Source organism: Aptenodytes patagonicus, chromosome 17 (assembly GCF_965638725.1).
Source record: "Aptenodytes patagonicus chromosome 17, bAptPat1.pri.cur, whole genome shotgun sequence".
Lineage (NCBI taxonomy): Eukaryota > Metazoa > Chordata > Aves > Sphenisciformes > Spheniscidae > Aptenodytes > Aptenodytes patagonicus.
Genome location: NC_134965.1, coordinates 9,948,861 through 9,966,043, shown reverse-complemented (window position 1 = coordinate 9,966,043; position 17,183 = coordinate 9,948,861). Strand labels below are relative to the sequence as shown.

The following is a 17,183-nucleotide window of genomic DNA, read 5'->3' as shown; positions in this document are numbered from 1 at the left end:
GGAAATAGATTTCCTGTGACTGCTACAATACAGGCAGAGGAAGGTTAAATGATTAAACATTACTTCATTGGGTTAATCATCAGATCTCAAGAATTGCAGTGGAAACAAGAGGCATAAAAAGGTCAGTGCTGAAATACCGATTCACAAGTCTCAGCCGGCGGCTTGAGGAAGTTTGCTGCATATCTGCCTTCAGTAAAATGGCACATTTTATTGATACCAGCATTTCATTACTACATGTTGCAAAAGCAAAAAACCCTCCCAAACCTCCAAACCTAAAGGGATACTAAAGTGAAATTACATGTTTTGCCGCTAAGTCAGATTTACCACAATGTTCCTCCTTTAAATACGCATTATGGTACAGCTTTGAGTATAACTTAACATGGACCATTTATCCCTAGGAAAAAGCCCTCCTTCTTGAAAGAGCGAATGGACAATCTTGTCTTAACTACAAGGCTTCATGCCATCCCTCTGTTTTATTTTGTTTCCATTTATAATTTAAATCTCTATTTCTTTTTTCTCCCTGCATTGTAAAGTAAGTTGCACAAGCTCTTCTGTATTTGAGTAAAGAACGTTTCACTGGATTTAGTTAACACGCTTGAGAAAAAAAAATATAAAAAATAATCAATTTTTACTCTTTTCCTTCTATAACACTGATTTATTATCAGAAAACAGAATGGTCACAATTTATTGTTCACACTGGAAATTGTGAAGCCTCTTTTTTCTTCATCTCCAAGAACAGAGATTGTTGATGGATCCGCAGCAAGTAACTGGTCGATGGTTACCAAGGAGCTCTGAATAATCAGCATTGGATTGAATCCCATAGTCCTTACCGAAACAACCCATAAGACTTCGGCAGAAGCTATTTTCTTGAAAGGCTGCACAGATGGGCCTATAACGGTTACGTAATATAACAGTTTATTTTCTGACATGAAGTTGCAGTCGGTTTTTAGGAGCATCAAGAAAGTTCTGACTCCTTACCACAAACCAACTCTTCCTTGCATGCAGCGGTGATGATAGTTGTCGATCTCTGAAAGATACGATCCACAGTTCGAATGATTTGAGGCCCAGAAAAACCTTTCTTCTATCCCAATTTTTTTCTGCTGTAAATATGTCAAGCACTTTACAAATATATCGGTGCATATAGCACAAAGAAGGCGGCCAGTAAAGAAGGGAAGGAATATATGAGGCTAAATTCAATCAGAAATTCATAGTGCACGTATTCTCTACCGGTAAGAACAGACAGTGACTTAACGTAGGATCAGGGGGAAGTCAGTGATGCGATTATTAACGCAATCGCTCAAGCAGCATATTAATTGCCTAGCAGATGGCAGCTTTAAGAAGTTCAAAATATATTTCTGGAAGGCTTGGGAGGGGTTATGCAGGATTTGTTACTCTAATAAAAACATAATCGTGAATGAACATTAAAAAAAATATACAAAGACATAAACAGAGATCTGAAGCGGATGTGTTGCACCTTGATGGAATGGGTCCTCTACAAACAAGGAGGACGCTGAAGTTGCTGTAGGGATAGGTATTCACCCTAGTGCCAGCAGACTCCCCTGATGCAAACGTGTAACTTGCATGTGAGGAAGAGGTGGACAATCCTTCAAGATTTGGGCAAAATTTACACTGTCGTTATAATATTTACTTAGTAGTAACAAAGTTTAATTATCCAAATAATAATCTGAAGAGCAGAACATTTTTTTCCAAAGATTGAAGACGATGTATGAAGCTACCATCTCAGATTATCGAGATTATAAATTCCTTAACATTTAAAAAGCTGCCTACAAAGACAGTGCTCCTTTTTATGTAAAAATCTGAGTTATGTTAAAAATGAGCTACACAATATTTTGTTTCTTCAGGCCTTCTATTACAACACAATGGAATCAAACACAACTTATGGGAGAATGACCATTTGTGGTTAGGCAATGAATTCTAGAATTTCAGAGGACTGGGAAGAATTATTAACTCATTGAAATAACATATTAGCTGCAGAAGAGCCGTTTTGAAGAAGTCGGATAGCTACCGGCAGGCTGAGAGGTTACATTATACAGCCATGCTAAGCAAGCAGTAGATCGGCAATGACGTTTAACGATCAACACAGTAACCTGGAGTTAAGATGAGGAGAACAGAGATCAAGATACAGTTGATGGTCATTGCCTATCACTGCAAATAGTTCATTACTCAGTGACCAAAGAAACTATTTCATACCTCTCCTGCAAGACATCAAAGGTAACAGATCTCATGAGTAAGGTTCCAGTAAGCTGCAAGCAGGAATATTTTGATAGCGGTTCATGGCGGTACTGATCTCCCGCTCCGTCAGCTGCAATGACTCTCAACAGCTAAACGTGCATGGAAAGGGCTGTGGCCCTGGATCTCTGTTCTAGCTTTCTCAAAAATGCTTCCAGCTTAATGCAAATACGGGGCAAACTAGAAGGGGATATTTCCATCCTGATGTCTGAAGAGAAGAGGGTGTGAGAGGTAAGGTTTAAACTTACTTATCACTCGAAACTCTGGGAAAGGAAGGCCCTGTCTTGGAAACTGGGCTGTCAAAAGACAAAGTTAAAAAAGGTTTTCAAGGATTATTGAAAGCAGCTAAGGGAAGGTGGCAGATCTAAGCAAGCACTGAAGTTTGATAAAAGAAAGGTATTTACATACGACAGGCATAGGACAGACTTTCCAGATTAAGAGGACTGGCTCAAATTCTAAGCTTGGGAAGGAAATAAATATCACTTCACAAGTGGTCTGGGTTTTCCGAGACATTGAATTCTGGAAAAGGAATAGGGTAATCATATGGGAAAGTTACAAGAGAAAAATACGTCCATGTTGAAAATGAAAACACAGTTTTAGGAAGTACAATATGAAGACGACTGAACGGCAATGAAACAGGGCCCTTGACTTCACAGGCTTTACCAAAGAACTGTGGAAAGACAAGAGAGCAGTACCTACGACACCTCATTAAACAGACTATGTCAGAGACCTGGGGACTTAAAGCTAGCAAGATTTCAAACCATTATTCAGGATATTTGTAGGCAAGGATGAGCATACAGTAGGTACTACATACAAATCCCAAGTCAACAAGAAATCAAACATACAGGTGAATTATTCTCCTAGCCTTTCCTAGGACAAGAATACTGAATACAGATTGTTGAGGGAAATGCACAGATTTATTTCCACATCTGTTTGTGTTCAAATTCTTGAGGTTGGTTGCATGTTAAGGGGTGATGCTGCAATCCACAAAGATAATCGGAAAGATGCTCATCTTTGGGACTTTGTAAACTCAGACATATGAGTAACTAGAATTAGTTCTTGTGCCAGAAAAATTGAAGTTTTTCCATAGAAAATACAGTTAAACCTATTGTCCTCATAATCAGATTTTAAAATTGCTGTTAGGAAAGACAGACGTAAGAAGCCATAGATAGAGCCGTGTGCGGAGCTGAATCCTTTGCAAGTCGTATGGGAGCAGAGTGTAACAGAGTGAAGCGTTCATTCCAACAGCAAGCTTTGCTTTCCCTGGTCATTTAATTTTAACCTGTCTTGGAGTAAAAGTGTGAAACTTCCGAGTAATGGATCCACCATATGGTACATAAGACCTCCCATTAACATGAGTAGGAAGGAAGTCAACCAGCTCTGGATTAAACAGACTATTAGCATTAGGAACCTCTAGGTATTTTCTTCATTTCATTAACCAACTGTACTGTGATAAGAACATTTTATTTCCCTCACTTCTCCCTCTCCCCTAGACCTTGGGGGAAGAACCAGCAAATGCTTTTTCATAATAAACTCCATCTCAGGAGCTTTAGTTTCGAGATTTTAGACTGTTACAATCCAACACCATGCTCAAGTTTGGAAGCGATACACCAAAATGAACACATATTATAGAGCTCAACGGGTTAGTAGGCGCCCTCAAACTTAATGCCAGCATTTTCCACAACTAGAACTGAAGCTCTGAGACTTCTACATAAAAAGTCCTTTTGCTTCACACTGTAAGAATAAAGAAATTTTGTAAAGAATAAGACACAATTAAAGGAAACAGTCTGAAGGAAAAGGAAGGAGCATGTCCTTTCAGTCTTATCAGATCTGTCCTGTAGACCAATAGCCCTTTTAACCACATCCCCTGCCACCTCTACTCCTCAATTCAGGTCTGTGCAGTAGCATGAAGCAACATGTCCCCTTTGACACTTTGCAATTTTATAGCGGTGCACGAAAGCGTGAAATAAAATTTATTCTTTGCTTGCTAAAAAACTACTTTCTATTCACATCTTGTAGGAGATCTGGCAGTGAGCAGATCCTGCAATCTACTTCATGGAAGAGAGTTGTCAGTTTGGCATGTCAGGGAAGCAGCAAGGCCATTAGGACAGTCCAGCGTTGGAAGAGATTACCCAGAGGGGTTGTGCAGTCTCCAGTCTTGGAGGGCTTCAAGACCAGACTTGACAATGCCCTGAGGAACCTGAGCTAATCTCATAGATGACACTGCTCTGAGCAAGAAGTTGGACTAGAAACTGCTTCAGGTCTCTTTCAAGATGAATTTTTCTGCGATTCCATAACGAGATACTAGCAGCCACCTACAAAGAGAAGAATGAAGTAAAAGAACATCCTATCACTCTGGTTCCCACACATCAGCCATTGGCCTCTGCAGCCTTTGCTTCTACAGCTGAAAGCGTACGCTGGCATTGCCTCCACCAACGTGCTGGCTGCCTAGAATACCATTGCAGCTGCACAGCGAGAGCTCATTTATCTCAAAGCTACAATTGCAATTAGTTATTGTGGCCACAGGTCTGCTGATCTAGTTATAGTGGTGTGACAAGCAATTCCAGGATGCCGTCAAACTTTTTTATCCATTACAAATTATTAAGTCCTATTTCTGGAGGGTTTAAGATCCAGACATCGTAAGGAAAGGCTCATGATTGCTGGAATGAAGCAAGTTATTGCTTTGCTTTAGCCACCATCATCAAGAAAGGAAGCAATTTTTGGTAACCAGACAAATAGATGGACCTTCTCAATCCCTGACAAAGCAGAGCCAAAATCACCAGCACTGAAAAAAACCACACCGTTTCTCCACAGAGAACTTAGAAATAAGGAAGAAAACCCATGCACAGAAAAACCACTTGTAGAATAAAAGTGAGCAATTTCTTACACAGCTGACAAATCCTTTTGCACACACAAGTCTTCCTACTCAGCCTAGCCAGCAGATGTGCAACGCTAAGCATACCTCTCGCCTGTTCTCCCTGGGAAGTAGCAGAGGTTCCCAGACAGCTTAGAGAAGTGGTCTGCATACCAGACTCTTGTACAACACAGATATTTAAACAGCGTCTGGAGCAGGGGGAAAAAAGTAGCCATCTTCTTGATTATGATACCGTAATTAATTTCTATCAGTTATTGAAGGCTCTCCCTGAAAAAATATTTTTGAAGCAGCTTATCTGACCCAAACTTTTGATCATTTATCGGTCTTTCTCAGAATACTGGGGAGTGAAATACCAAATATTTAGGACCAAATTGCTCCCTTAGAAACTTGTGTCGAGCATCCCCGATGCACACAGAACAGAGCATGCAAATTCAACGGCAGAGTTCAACTAACTGCTTCTCCACAACTACAGCGCAAATGCAGCTTGCAAGATTTCCAGTAAACTTGGCGACATTCTTTCTGAAAAGGTTCCTTTCTGTTGCAAAGTGAGAGATTTGTTACTGAAAAAATGCCTCTCGGCTAATATCCTAATACTGAGTGAAAACACTGCAAAGAAATCCAGATCTCTTCAGTGGCTCGATAATTTCTGATTTATGTACTTGCTAAACATTAAAACGACAGAGGGCCGCGTAAACAAGTTTTAGGGAACAGACGTTATCACAAAGAGCCGTTCAAAGAAGAATGTGAAAAAGCCATCTCTAGATTACCATTAGCAAACATAATGTAATGCTCATTGCTGTTTTTTCCTTATCTGTAAGCAGGTGTGCAAATGAATAGAACAATGCAGGCACAAGACTGCCCTATTCTCTTGCCAGTGTCCAAAGAAATCCAGCAAGGAGGTGGCTTACACATTTGTTACTCATAGCTCCTATTGTCTCCCCTCTGCCTATATTAACTCTTTACTACCTCTTTTCTCAGGAAGTCCTCTATAAAAAGTTCCCTTATTTAAAGCTTTCATGGACTCATTCCAAAGCTTATTTCAATGCACTAATTTTGGAAAACAATTTAAAACTAAGCTGATACTTAGTATATTCACTGCTTATTATATTGTCTGTGAAAAAAAATCACCACACTTGACTATTAGTTCACTATCAGTTTGCCATCTCACTCTCAAGCTACAGCATTCATAGGAAGTTTCTAAAGCGAAGCTTCAAGGTTTGATTAGTTTTGAATTTCCCTTTAATTATGGGCCAAGATAAAAGAGGTAAGATACCTCCCCTACGTAGATTACCAAACGCAGGCATCAAACTTCAGGAATGCAGTGTGTGAAGACAAGCCTCCTGGTGGCCACCCATCAGGCAGCCTAGACCAAACAACAGCAACCTCTTTCTTGTACAGCACAATTAATAAAGAGAGGAAGCTGATGAGGAAAGGGGGTGACTGGAAGACCGAGCAGGAGAAATTATGAATGGAATTTGACGTTGGGTTTAAACAAGTTATTTCTGGGAAAGCAAAAAAAAGAAGTCAAGGTTTTCCAGTTATTGTATGTGACTTCCATTTTGATGATAACTGCTTTATAAAAAACCTGCTTGTGGTCTACTCTAACTTCTTTTTTCTTGTACCAAATACCCTTAAAACCTTTTCATTAAACAAGCCAGCAGCCAGGGAATCCTTTTCAAGCAGGAACTTATCAGATACCAGCTGCTAGTTTAATCACGGGAGATACCCATTTTTAATTTGGCCATCTTCTTTTACACTGCTAATTAAGTAACATTTTGCTTATTAGTTGAACCTAATCATTCCATTTGAATTAAGTCACAGTGTCGTGTCAGAACACAGTGCCGGGTTCTCCAAGTAACCATGGCTGGGTGTGGTAGTGTACTTTGTTCTGCTTCTGCAAAGAGAAACCCCACATGAAGCTGTGGAAAAGCAATCCGGCTCAAGGCACCAGACCTTTCAGAAATGCTGGAAAGATGGGTTTAACATGTGTCCAACTGTCACTATCGCAGAAGTTCATCAGTTTAACTCCTTGCAGACAAGAAGCCGACTCTCCGAGCAGGAAGTTGTTCGGTGGAACTCCTGACGCAACGCAAACCGAAGCAGTTGCAGCTTAGCTTAATACAAACCCTCTTGAGTCCACGTTGACAAATTCTTTAACAAGCCCTGTGGTTACAGGGAAGCTGGTTTCAGTCTGAGTCACTCCTGTTCAAACAGTTTACTGGAAATGGAGGGGAGGGGGAATTTTCAGAGAAGTCATGTGATGGCCAGACAAACCACAACCAGTAAAGGTTCAGTGGAGTCAAAAACAGGTCCCAGCAACAACTGACATTCAGTGTGCCGATGGCACTCAATCATTTACAAACGGGTCCTGCTGCATCTCAGCATTTCTATGGATTTAACCCTTTTTCAAGTTTGTATTCTTTCGGAGGCAGGACACAGTTTGGAAAGTAAACAAACAGCAGTGGCCGATAGTAACATAGGCAACTAGAAAATATTTTTACATGGAAATCTGTCTGCACACAGAAGTAAAGCCCAATGTGTAAATCATTAGTTCTTAAAAATATGCCACTTAATGAATCCAAACACTTACAGTCATTAAGGAGTAGATACACAGCAAAGATATTGGCACTTTCTCCTCTTAGCAAGGAGTACCATGATACAGCAAGGGCCCATGCATTACACATTATCACCAAGTACCTTGAGGGAAGCTGGCATTAAAAGCTTCATTTTCACCAGAAACCTCCGTCAGCTTTAAGTGTTTCAGCATGACAGAGAAAAGATGAGGTACTAAACAATCGGCAACTGTTAAACTGGCAAAAGAGAGCCCCTGCACACGTGTGTGTAGACATGAAACTGTACAAAAGTATGCTTGCACTGTATTATTACCAATGTGCTGCCCCAGCACTAAGTAGTAGATTCACTTCCCCTAATTGAGAGGTTGGTTTGAACGGCTGCACTGGAGATACTCCCCGTGGCTAAAAGGGGAGCTCTGATAAAGAACTCCTTTGCTCTGGAATTTGACTGGAAGAGAGTTAACAGCAACCAAGACACCATTTCAAACATTTGTAATTTTTAAATACTGCCTTAAGTATGAACAAATCAGACCGAGTTGCTCTGTTCCTATAGCATGCTAGGCTCTGCATTGTGTGGAGCTCTGAGAAAAAAGAGCCCTGCTTGGAAACCACACTCCTTCTCCGGGGCAAAGCCGCTCGATTTTAACAAGAGCAGCCACGAGGCAAGAGAAGCTCTGACACTCCCTTTATGTAACTGGGACTAACTCGCTGGCGTGCACACACAGAAAAAGGAGAAGTGAGTGTTCCTTTAAAATGAGGGGCTTTTTCTGCAAGTATGCTAATGGAAAGTACAAGGCAGACTTACACATCGTCTGCAGGCTAATGAGTTTTCTCAAAACCTAGCTCAAGGAGACAGGTCGCTTGGATCTGAGATTTATGACAGAAAATCCATCAATAGACCCTTTAAAGTAAATAGTATTTTACTCCGTGTAACTTTGAATGGGGCACTAAACCTTTACGCTGTTTAATCCTTTTAGGTTCCTTTTTTTGTTGTTTTTTAAAGAGCCAAGCTAGCAAGCACATTCCTCCTCACAGATCCTTCAGGCTGGATGTTACATTCATGGTCTATTCATGGTCTAACAGATGAGAAGATCCTCATCTGTTTCTCAAAATTACCATTGTTTTTGAGAAGTAGCAGCGACAAGCTTTCTAAACAAAACACAGGCAGGCAAAAACGTCAAGCCATTTGGCTTTGCCTTGTAGGCATACAGCAGCTCAGCAGAAGTAGAGGGGGAAGCTATTCTTCAAAACCTAACACACCCATTTTCATGCCTTTCAAAAAGGCAGGATGAAGCCAGACCTTTATACTGAAAGAAGGCTCCTGTCATTTGATGTCAGACATTTGTAGTAGTCTCCATGGCATAAGACACTTGTCACATCCCCCGTGTTGTCTTAAGCATAAGGCTTCAACTTGGGAGAGTGGGAGAAGCTGATGTAGGCAATAAAAATTGTTATTGAGCAATTTAAAAATAGCCATCACAACTGCTCGTGAATAGCAATTACAGAACAAATAGTGATAAGCTATGCAGAAGATTGGGATTTACTCAAGGTCATAGGAAAAGGCAGGCCTGTCTCCCACAGACATCTAGCAAAAACACGACTGAAGCCAGAAGCAAAAAGGAAGTCATATTAGCAAATGGAAAAAACTGAACTGTCAGTGTTGTGAGCGCAATACAATTTAATCGGATTGTCAAAGCCTCACGTTAAAAGAGTTTTATAGAAACCAAACCACAAGTGGACTTTAAAAGGACTTTTTTTTCTTCCTGGCCATCCAGCCACAAAACAACATGCTTCAATCCAAGTTCAATTGCCAAGAAAATAAAATCAAAAGTACTGGTAAATAACACCATCATTTTTCTTAATTAATTACACAACGCCATTCGTTTACTAAGGGCAGTCAATACAGCTAGCTATATTTTGGCCTGTCCTGACAAAATGCTCTCTAGCAAAAATTTTCTTCCCATGAATCTTACTGTACGTTCTGGAAACCAGCTCTGGCTGCTCCCACAACTGTACACACATATAATTTGCTGGGAGAGTTTCAGTAAACACAGATAGCATTTCAGCTCTCGAGTCATGTATTCGACTGGTTTTGGGGTTTTGGTTTGTTTTTTTTTTACCACGACTTGATTTTTATACAGTTAGGGATTACTTTGCAAAGCAAAGACTGATGATAAAGTAAAGAAGAAAGCAGATTTCCCCCTCTCCCCCCCTGCATCTTTAAAGAAATAGAAGAGTTTACTATTTACAATAACAGAAAAACCCTTTGGAACTTTCTAGTAGGGGGAGGCTCTCAGGAAACACAGGGTTTACTGTTAGAATTACTAGATTGCACTCAGCATTTCCAGACAAACCACTTGCTTTCATGGAAAAGCGTCATCCATTTTTTGAAGAGGAGAAAAAAAGTAAAAGCATGTATTTATATCAAGAAAATACCCTGGCAGAACAGTTTAAAGACAGCAGTGCATGGTAAATAGCATCTGCTGGGTTTTTAATAGCAGTCTCATCACCCGTTTCAACTTGGTGGCAGACAAAACAGGATAAGAAGGAAAAATACAGAAGAGAAATTCAGTGGCAAGTAGTTTGAGGAAAAAATGTTTAATTTCTTCCAAAACACTATCAATAACTTGTGAACAGAATGCAAACTCCTGACCTGAATGAAAAATTATCTACAATAATATCTGACTGATGTACAGCATCAGTTGCAAACTATGCTGTAACACAAGCGGTATTTAATCCATCAAGAAAATAAATGACAAGAGCAACAGAAAGGGATTCAGAGCAGTTTGGGTGCATTTTCACATCAGGAAAAATATGTTTCCTCAGGCTGCTGAATGGGTCATGCGCTGGCCCCCGAGGGCGTTAGTGGCAAGGCAGGCAAATGTCACCTGAAGGGGATGAGCTGACTGACAACCATCTCCCGGCCCAGGGAGGCTTTAAATGCAGCTATAACCACCACGATTATGGAATAGCACCTCCTCTATCACTGGTTTGTTAGCCCACTTTCTCCCTACCTTTATTGTGCTGTTCTTGGAAGTCTAAATAAATGCAGTATTTGTAGTGAATACTTTGGCTGCACTATTGTATGTGCTTCAACAAGCCGCATTCTTGTCCTCCCATCACCAGAGGTATCTCTACCCAGTGGAGGATCTTTTTCCATCCCTGGGAAGTCCTTTGTGAACTCACACCAACTGATTTTTGGCCCATTCCCATTTCATCGGAATGGTTATTTACTCCATCTAGTTGTTCTGTGTTTTATTAATTCTGTTGTTTTGCACTGTTCTTACTTGTGCAGTCTCTGCATGTTCCAGCATCTCCTCAAATTCCTGGTACTCTTCATCATCAGGTTCAGCACCAGAGAGTCGGGCCGCCCTCGCCATAAAATATGGAGGCAGCTCTCCAATGGCTGTGCCAGCACCCTGGGAAAAGAATAATTCTGATTTATTTTCGTGTTTACTCTTAAATAGGAAACATGTGATATGCATAGTCCCGTGGACATTTCCAATGATTAGAACTGATGAGACCAGCTGCTTTGAGAAGTTTGCTTTTATTTACGAGGTCAAATTTCTCCTGATTTCAAACATAACGCTGTTCCTTTGAAACCCCACTTCCCCCCCTTCCCTTGTTTAGCAAAATTCAGCTTCTCTCAGCGCAGACTATCATGCTGCAAAGTCAGCGGCTCCCAAATTGTGGTGTGCAAGGTCAAAACGACACGATCTGTGCATCTCTGGGGCCCTGCAGAGTGGCGCGTTGCCCAGCTCCGGCAGAGCTCGGCAGCCGGTGGCCAGCTGCGCCTGGTGCGGTGGGGAGGCTGTAGCTTGTCACTGCGCTGCAGGCGGAGAGCCGGCCAGGCCGGGGGCCCTGCTATCTGACACGATCCCTGACTCAGCACGGCGCTGCCATCTCACCCCGCCGCATGATGCCAGACACATTCGCCGGCATGTGACAGCCCTTGCTCCTGAGCGGCCTTCGAAATAATCTGGGAACTCCTCCCCGGTGCCGTCATGTAGTTTTACTTGTTCAGTCATGAGACTTTGCGCAAGTGTTTATTAGAAAACAGGCTCGAGTTTTACTACAGCTGTGAGCAAGGAAAATAAGGTTAAGCAAAGCTTGATCTCGAGTTTTCTCTCCCCTTTAGATGGAATAAAGAAAGCCAAGAAAACCCGAGATGAAAGCACGGTTGCTTTCTCACCACAGGAAAATTATATTTGTTTTCTCAGGACATCAAATGACTCATTTCAATCTTGTGGGTAAATGCAACTTTAGCTTAACCAAGGAAAAAAAGAAAAGAGAGACAGCTAAGATTGAACATATGGATAAACAGAGGCTAATGAAACAGGAACTTGGACTAAACTCAGAATGGTTCAAATATAGAACAGGTAATAGCACAATAGTTGGGCACCACACTGGAAAAGTGCTAAAACTTAGCTACATGCAGATGGCTTTTCTCTCTTAGGGTCAGCAGTGAGTAACAAATGCTTTTCTACTCCTTTGAAGCAATGTGAAAGCTTTTCAATTTCCTTTGTTCCTGCTCTATATGCAGCTGCAAGCGAGAGAGAGTTCCAGCTGCTGTGGATATTCCAAATCAACAGGTTGTGGTTTCAAATACAGCCGCTCCTCGCAGCTACCCAGAACTGTTAAATTCTCGGTTTAAGCATTTAAAGTGCACAGCCTCATATGTTTACGCCGTTGTTTTCCACAGAAGAAAAATTTAAACCAGTGCAACAAGCTGAACTTCATTAATCTGCCTCTTTCTGGCACAAGGGAAGATAAGCCTGAAAACAGTAGCAACAACGTTTCAGAAAAATCAACTTGAGGTTATGTTCTCAGGGTGATGCAAGAACAAAAAGTCACATTGCTTCTCCAGGCTCTGCCAATTCGCTTTGGCTTCATTTTGTTCACTGAAGAAGAGGTTTGCATGTGTGTACTGGACATGATCTTTCTTTAAATTGGGTAAGTCACATGCTCATTATTACAAAACATTTCAGAAGTGCAACAAAAATCATATGATTTCATGTCTGCTGGAGATAGGTTCCTTAAGTGCATTAAGAAAAAAAAGAACCAATTAAGGGATCCAAACCAGTACCTATTTAACTGTTTTTTGTAACATTAGCTGTCCATTTTCACCATTTAGCTTTGAATGCCAGTTTTACATGGAGATTCCTTGGACTAACAACAAACTGGAAAGGCAAATGCTAATCAAAATTCTCTTACACAAATACATTCAGAAAAGGAAACTGGGAAATTACTCTCCTAGAAAGAGTCTTTTAAACAGATTTTATCCTGGTCAGGACACAGGCCGCCTGTTCTGCTAATCCTGAGCAATTAAACATTTTTATTCTTTCCCCTTATTTCTTGTAAAAAACAAAAAAAGCTGCAACACATTAAAAATGTAGGGCACTATTGAATTCCCTGTCCCTGTGGGATGGAAGGCTGTGAAAACTGGCATACACCTAGCAGACTGTTTTTGAGAGTCCTTCTGCAGGCCAGGACTGGTGGAGCCAACTTTTATAGTGATTGAAAAAAGCATCATTTTCATTTCACCTAATAATTCCTTAGATACAGTGATATTTAATCCTCATAACACTCATTATCAGCAAAAAGGGCTATCACTGCCATGCAGGGGACTAGTAACGATTTTAATCTCTGGAAAAAACTGTACCTGGTTTAAGTTGGCCGAAACAGCTGCTGATGTTTTTGTGATCTGAACCAAATCCCTTGTGCAGATAAATCCCCACATTCAAACCTTGCAGGACGCTTAGTCTGGGTAGCTTTATAGTCAGAGGTCTGCAAAGTCCCCACTGGGACCGACCTGCTTTCAACATTTCACATGAAAACTTATATTGCTACCACCCTCCTGTCTCCCTCCAAACAATCACGGAGATTGGCCAGATTTCACTTTGGAGCCTTTCAGCGTAATTTCACTTTACAAGTCTAAAAGAAACAGGCTGTTGGTGCTGTTGTACCTATTCCTCACAGGGCTCCATGTGCTGCGTTAGGAGCACATCTGTATACATCCATTAATTCCTTTTCTTTTGCATTTATCCAGGCTTTGTCAAGATAAAGTTCAGATTTTAGATCCAACTAGAAGTTGCTGCTTCCATTAAAAAAAAAAAAAAAAAAAAAAGATTTTGTGAGCTCATTCAATCATACCCAGATTAGGAATTAAACTTAATATTCCTGATTTCAGTTTAAAAGCAGAAAATTAATTAAATTCAATTTTTTTTTTAGTAAGGTTTTGATTTGCAAAAACCAGCCTTTTCACTTTCTGGAAGTCACCGTTACTTTTCTGTTAAGATGGACATTTAGTTTAAGAGTGACAGAATCAAAACCAAGTTTCTTCAACAGCTTCCATAAAAAGTGAACTGGAATTAGGACAAAAGAAACATACTGGAAGAAGCAGCAGCAATTGCCAACTTGATTTGGCTTACAGGAAATTAGCAAGCGATGTTTATGTACTCATGAAACATTCCAAGAAAGCATAACATTACACTAGACACCGCTGGTAGACAGAGGATGCTCCCAGGGGAAAATCTAGTGGAGACAGAGTTCGGTGAAAAGGTAGCTGACAGTGAATTTGAAAGCGAGAAGAAAGAAAAGGGGGGGGGGGAAGAGTGGGATACACATGTTCTGGCTTGGTCCTATTCCCTTGTCCTTTCCCTAGCCTGAACCACGAAACACAGCTCAAATGAGAGACTGAAGGTACCATTTGTTCTCCCTCATGGCTGCGCAGAAGGACACAAGCTTCCAATGCTTGCAACTCTATTAACTCATTTCTAAACGACTTAATTCTCATCATAGTTCAGTTATTTTACATGCTGAAGATTAAGCAATGGCTGTTTACCCTGAGCGACATTTTTATTTTGCAACCCTAGAAACGTAATTGTAAATGCCATTTTTATTACTCTAGTCTCCATTAAACAAACTTAAGCAGAGGGAGACAAGGAAGAAAAAAAGAACTCTTATATTTATGGTCTTATAAGTACTTGTATGTTGAGCTACTTATCAAGCATTCAGGCAATTCTGTCCTCTCATTAGAAAGAGTGAAATTTAAGATGTCCTTTGCTTCTTGAGAGGGCTGTAAGTCCACTTTCTCTGTTACTATTTTGACCTTGGTACTGCTACACATGACTTCAGTCTGTAATGCATACAACCTAACTGGAATTTTTGTAAGTACCACAGCTGCTGATAATTTTAAAAGTTGTAGTGACCAAAGTTGCCTTAATATATCTTTTCATACCATTAGAAGGAATTCAAGGGCAGACATCAGATATCGTGTATTTTCAGAATGTCTTCTCTCTACATTTGAATTGGACAACCAAGAATTTGATAATTAAATCATCAGCCAGAACAGGAAGTCAGTGGTAAAATAAAGTTAATTTGGCATGCAGTTCACAGCAGATGCACCTGTGTAAACTGCAATTCAAAATAACCTACACATAATGAAAAAAACATCTTAGCTGACCAAAATCCTCCAAAAATCAAACTTCTATAAAAAGCTGCAGAGGGGAAAAAAAATGGAAAACGGAAAGGAAGTTCCAATGACAGCGTTTCCTAAGGCCCTGATTCACTTAAAAGCTAACCTGCTTTTCCTGGTTTAAGTGAAAAGTTTGCCATGATGGAAACAGGCAGAGAAACAGAAAATACTGAAAAATGTGCAACGTAACACTCTCTTGTTTAATCCAATCTATTGATGCAACCCAGAAGAACATTTCGGCTATGATATTAGGGCCCGAGTCCTTCATATGAGTAACGGCAACTCCACTCAAGTTAGAGGCTCAAAGTTTTTGAAATTATTTATTGCTTAACTGCATGCAGTGTAAGACCTGACAGCTGCAAGATCATTTGGGATGCAGATACCCTTTCTGAAACTTACCTTTTACATCAACAGCTTTGAAGTACACGAACGTTTTCTGCTAGCATTTAGAAAAGTAGTCAACACCGCAGTTGATAAAAGATAACCCAGTAATATCCTATTACGTCTCCTTAAAGGACATCAAAATTATCCAGGGCTAGAAGGCTGATCAGGAAGGCATCTATTCACATTGCAAGTATACATGTTACTGTTGGCAGAGTGAGCCATCATTATTTTGCTAATTCAGGAATTTTTGTGTATTGCTGGACACAGAAATTAAATGCATAAATTAAAATTGCTTAAGTTTTATAAACCAAACCTTACCCACATGCAGGCCTCCAGCCTGACTTTTGAGATGATAGCCCATAAAGAGATGGATCCTTCAATCGTCTCCTCATCAGGGCAGATAATTTGATCCGGGTAAGGAGGCTCAGGAAAATTAACTGAGTTACATTCATATGCAGCAAGAGTAACTGATGCTATATGTGGACCCTGAAAAAACACAAGTAATTTCAAATCCATTTTATGTCAGTTATAATAAAAGTTAAAATTAAAACCCCACATTTGTCCCTGATGCAAGGAGCCTAGGCTAAAGCTTAGTGTTTCTCTCTTTGGCCATTAATAATGTTACATATGTAAAATGTTGGGGTTTTTTTTTAGACCATCTGAAATGCAATGTTGAGCTATTATTGCTCTTTCCAAAATTAAAAAAAAAAAAAAAAAAAAAATCCTTCTTGTGATCCACTAAAAACGTTAAGGAGCCTTTCAGCTTTTGCCATGTCATTGTACAGTAGTATGAGGTTGCCAAGAAGAAATAAGAATCCTTACTTCTTAAAAAACAGGAAAATTTTTGAAACTTTAAAATGTTCTCCTTAAGGTATTTATGGCCTACAGCTTTATTAGAGCAGGTGTTTTCCCTACTGTTGCTTTTACAGGATGGAGGCATTTAAATTCTATGTTAATTTTTTTTTTTTAATGACGGGGACTTTACGACATCTTACAGTGGACCTTCTTAACTTTTGGATCTTTCTCCAAAAAACAGTTGCTTAATTTGTGTCAGTTTTTCTGCGTATACAAGAAAGTGACCTTACTGCTGTTTGCTAAAAATGGTTTGAAATATAATTCAAAACTTAAACGTTATTTAAATGCCATGTAATTGAATTACTGCTAGTCTCCATCTTACACCAAAAGATTTTTTTGGACAGACCTCCAAATAAAACTAGCATAAAAATCTATTCAAGAATTAAACTGCTACATACTTAAAAAACCTGAAAGCCATTATTTTAATACAAAAGAAGTGAGAAGCAATTCAAATAGTCTACGGCCTGAACACTAGACGTTGTAGCTAAAAAAGAAATCACTTCGCAAAAGGTCAGGGAAACATTGCCCAGGGAAGGAGGAGGGGGGGAAAGAAAAAAAAAAAAGTACTGAGCTAAAGTCTTTTCATAAAGTCACAGATTTAAATACATTTCAAAGTTTTCTTTACGTGCAGAACAAATTACACAAACCTTAACTTCTGCTATTAATTATTTGATGGATTTTGATGTTATGTTGGGAAACATATTGTCAACAATTTTCTTCTACGTATTTTCCTTTAAATGAGTCACGTTTTATTAGACCAATAAGGGAG

General features: G+C 39.9%; 1 protein-coding gene across 2 annotated transcripts in view; it reads right to left on the bottom strand.

Moving 5' to 3' along the window:
• VMP1 (vacuole membrane protein 1) overlaps nt 1–17,183 on the bottom strand; it is a 69,229-nt gene that overhangs the window by 23,833 nt on the left and 28,213 nt on the right. For both annotated transcript variants that reach the window (XM_076354571.1, XM_076354573.1), the window contains exons 7-8: nt 15,878–16,045; nt 10,986–11,117 (exon numbers count right to left, since the gene is read on the bottom strand). In XM_076354571.1, coding sequence (XP_076210686.1) covers nt 10,986–11,117; nt 15,878–16,045 — 300 coding nt within the window. The remainder of the gene's footprint in view (nt 1–10,985; nt 11,118–15,877; nt 16,046–17,183) is intronic.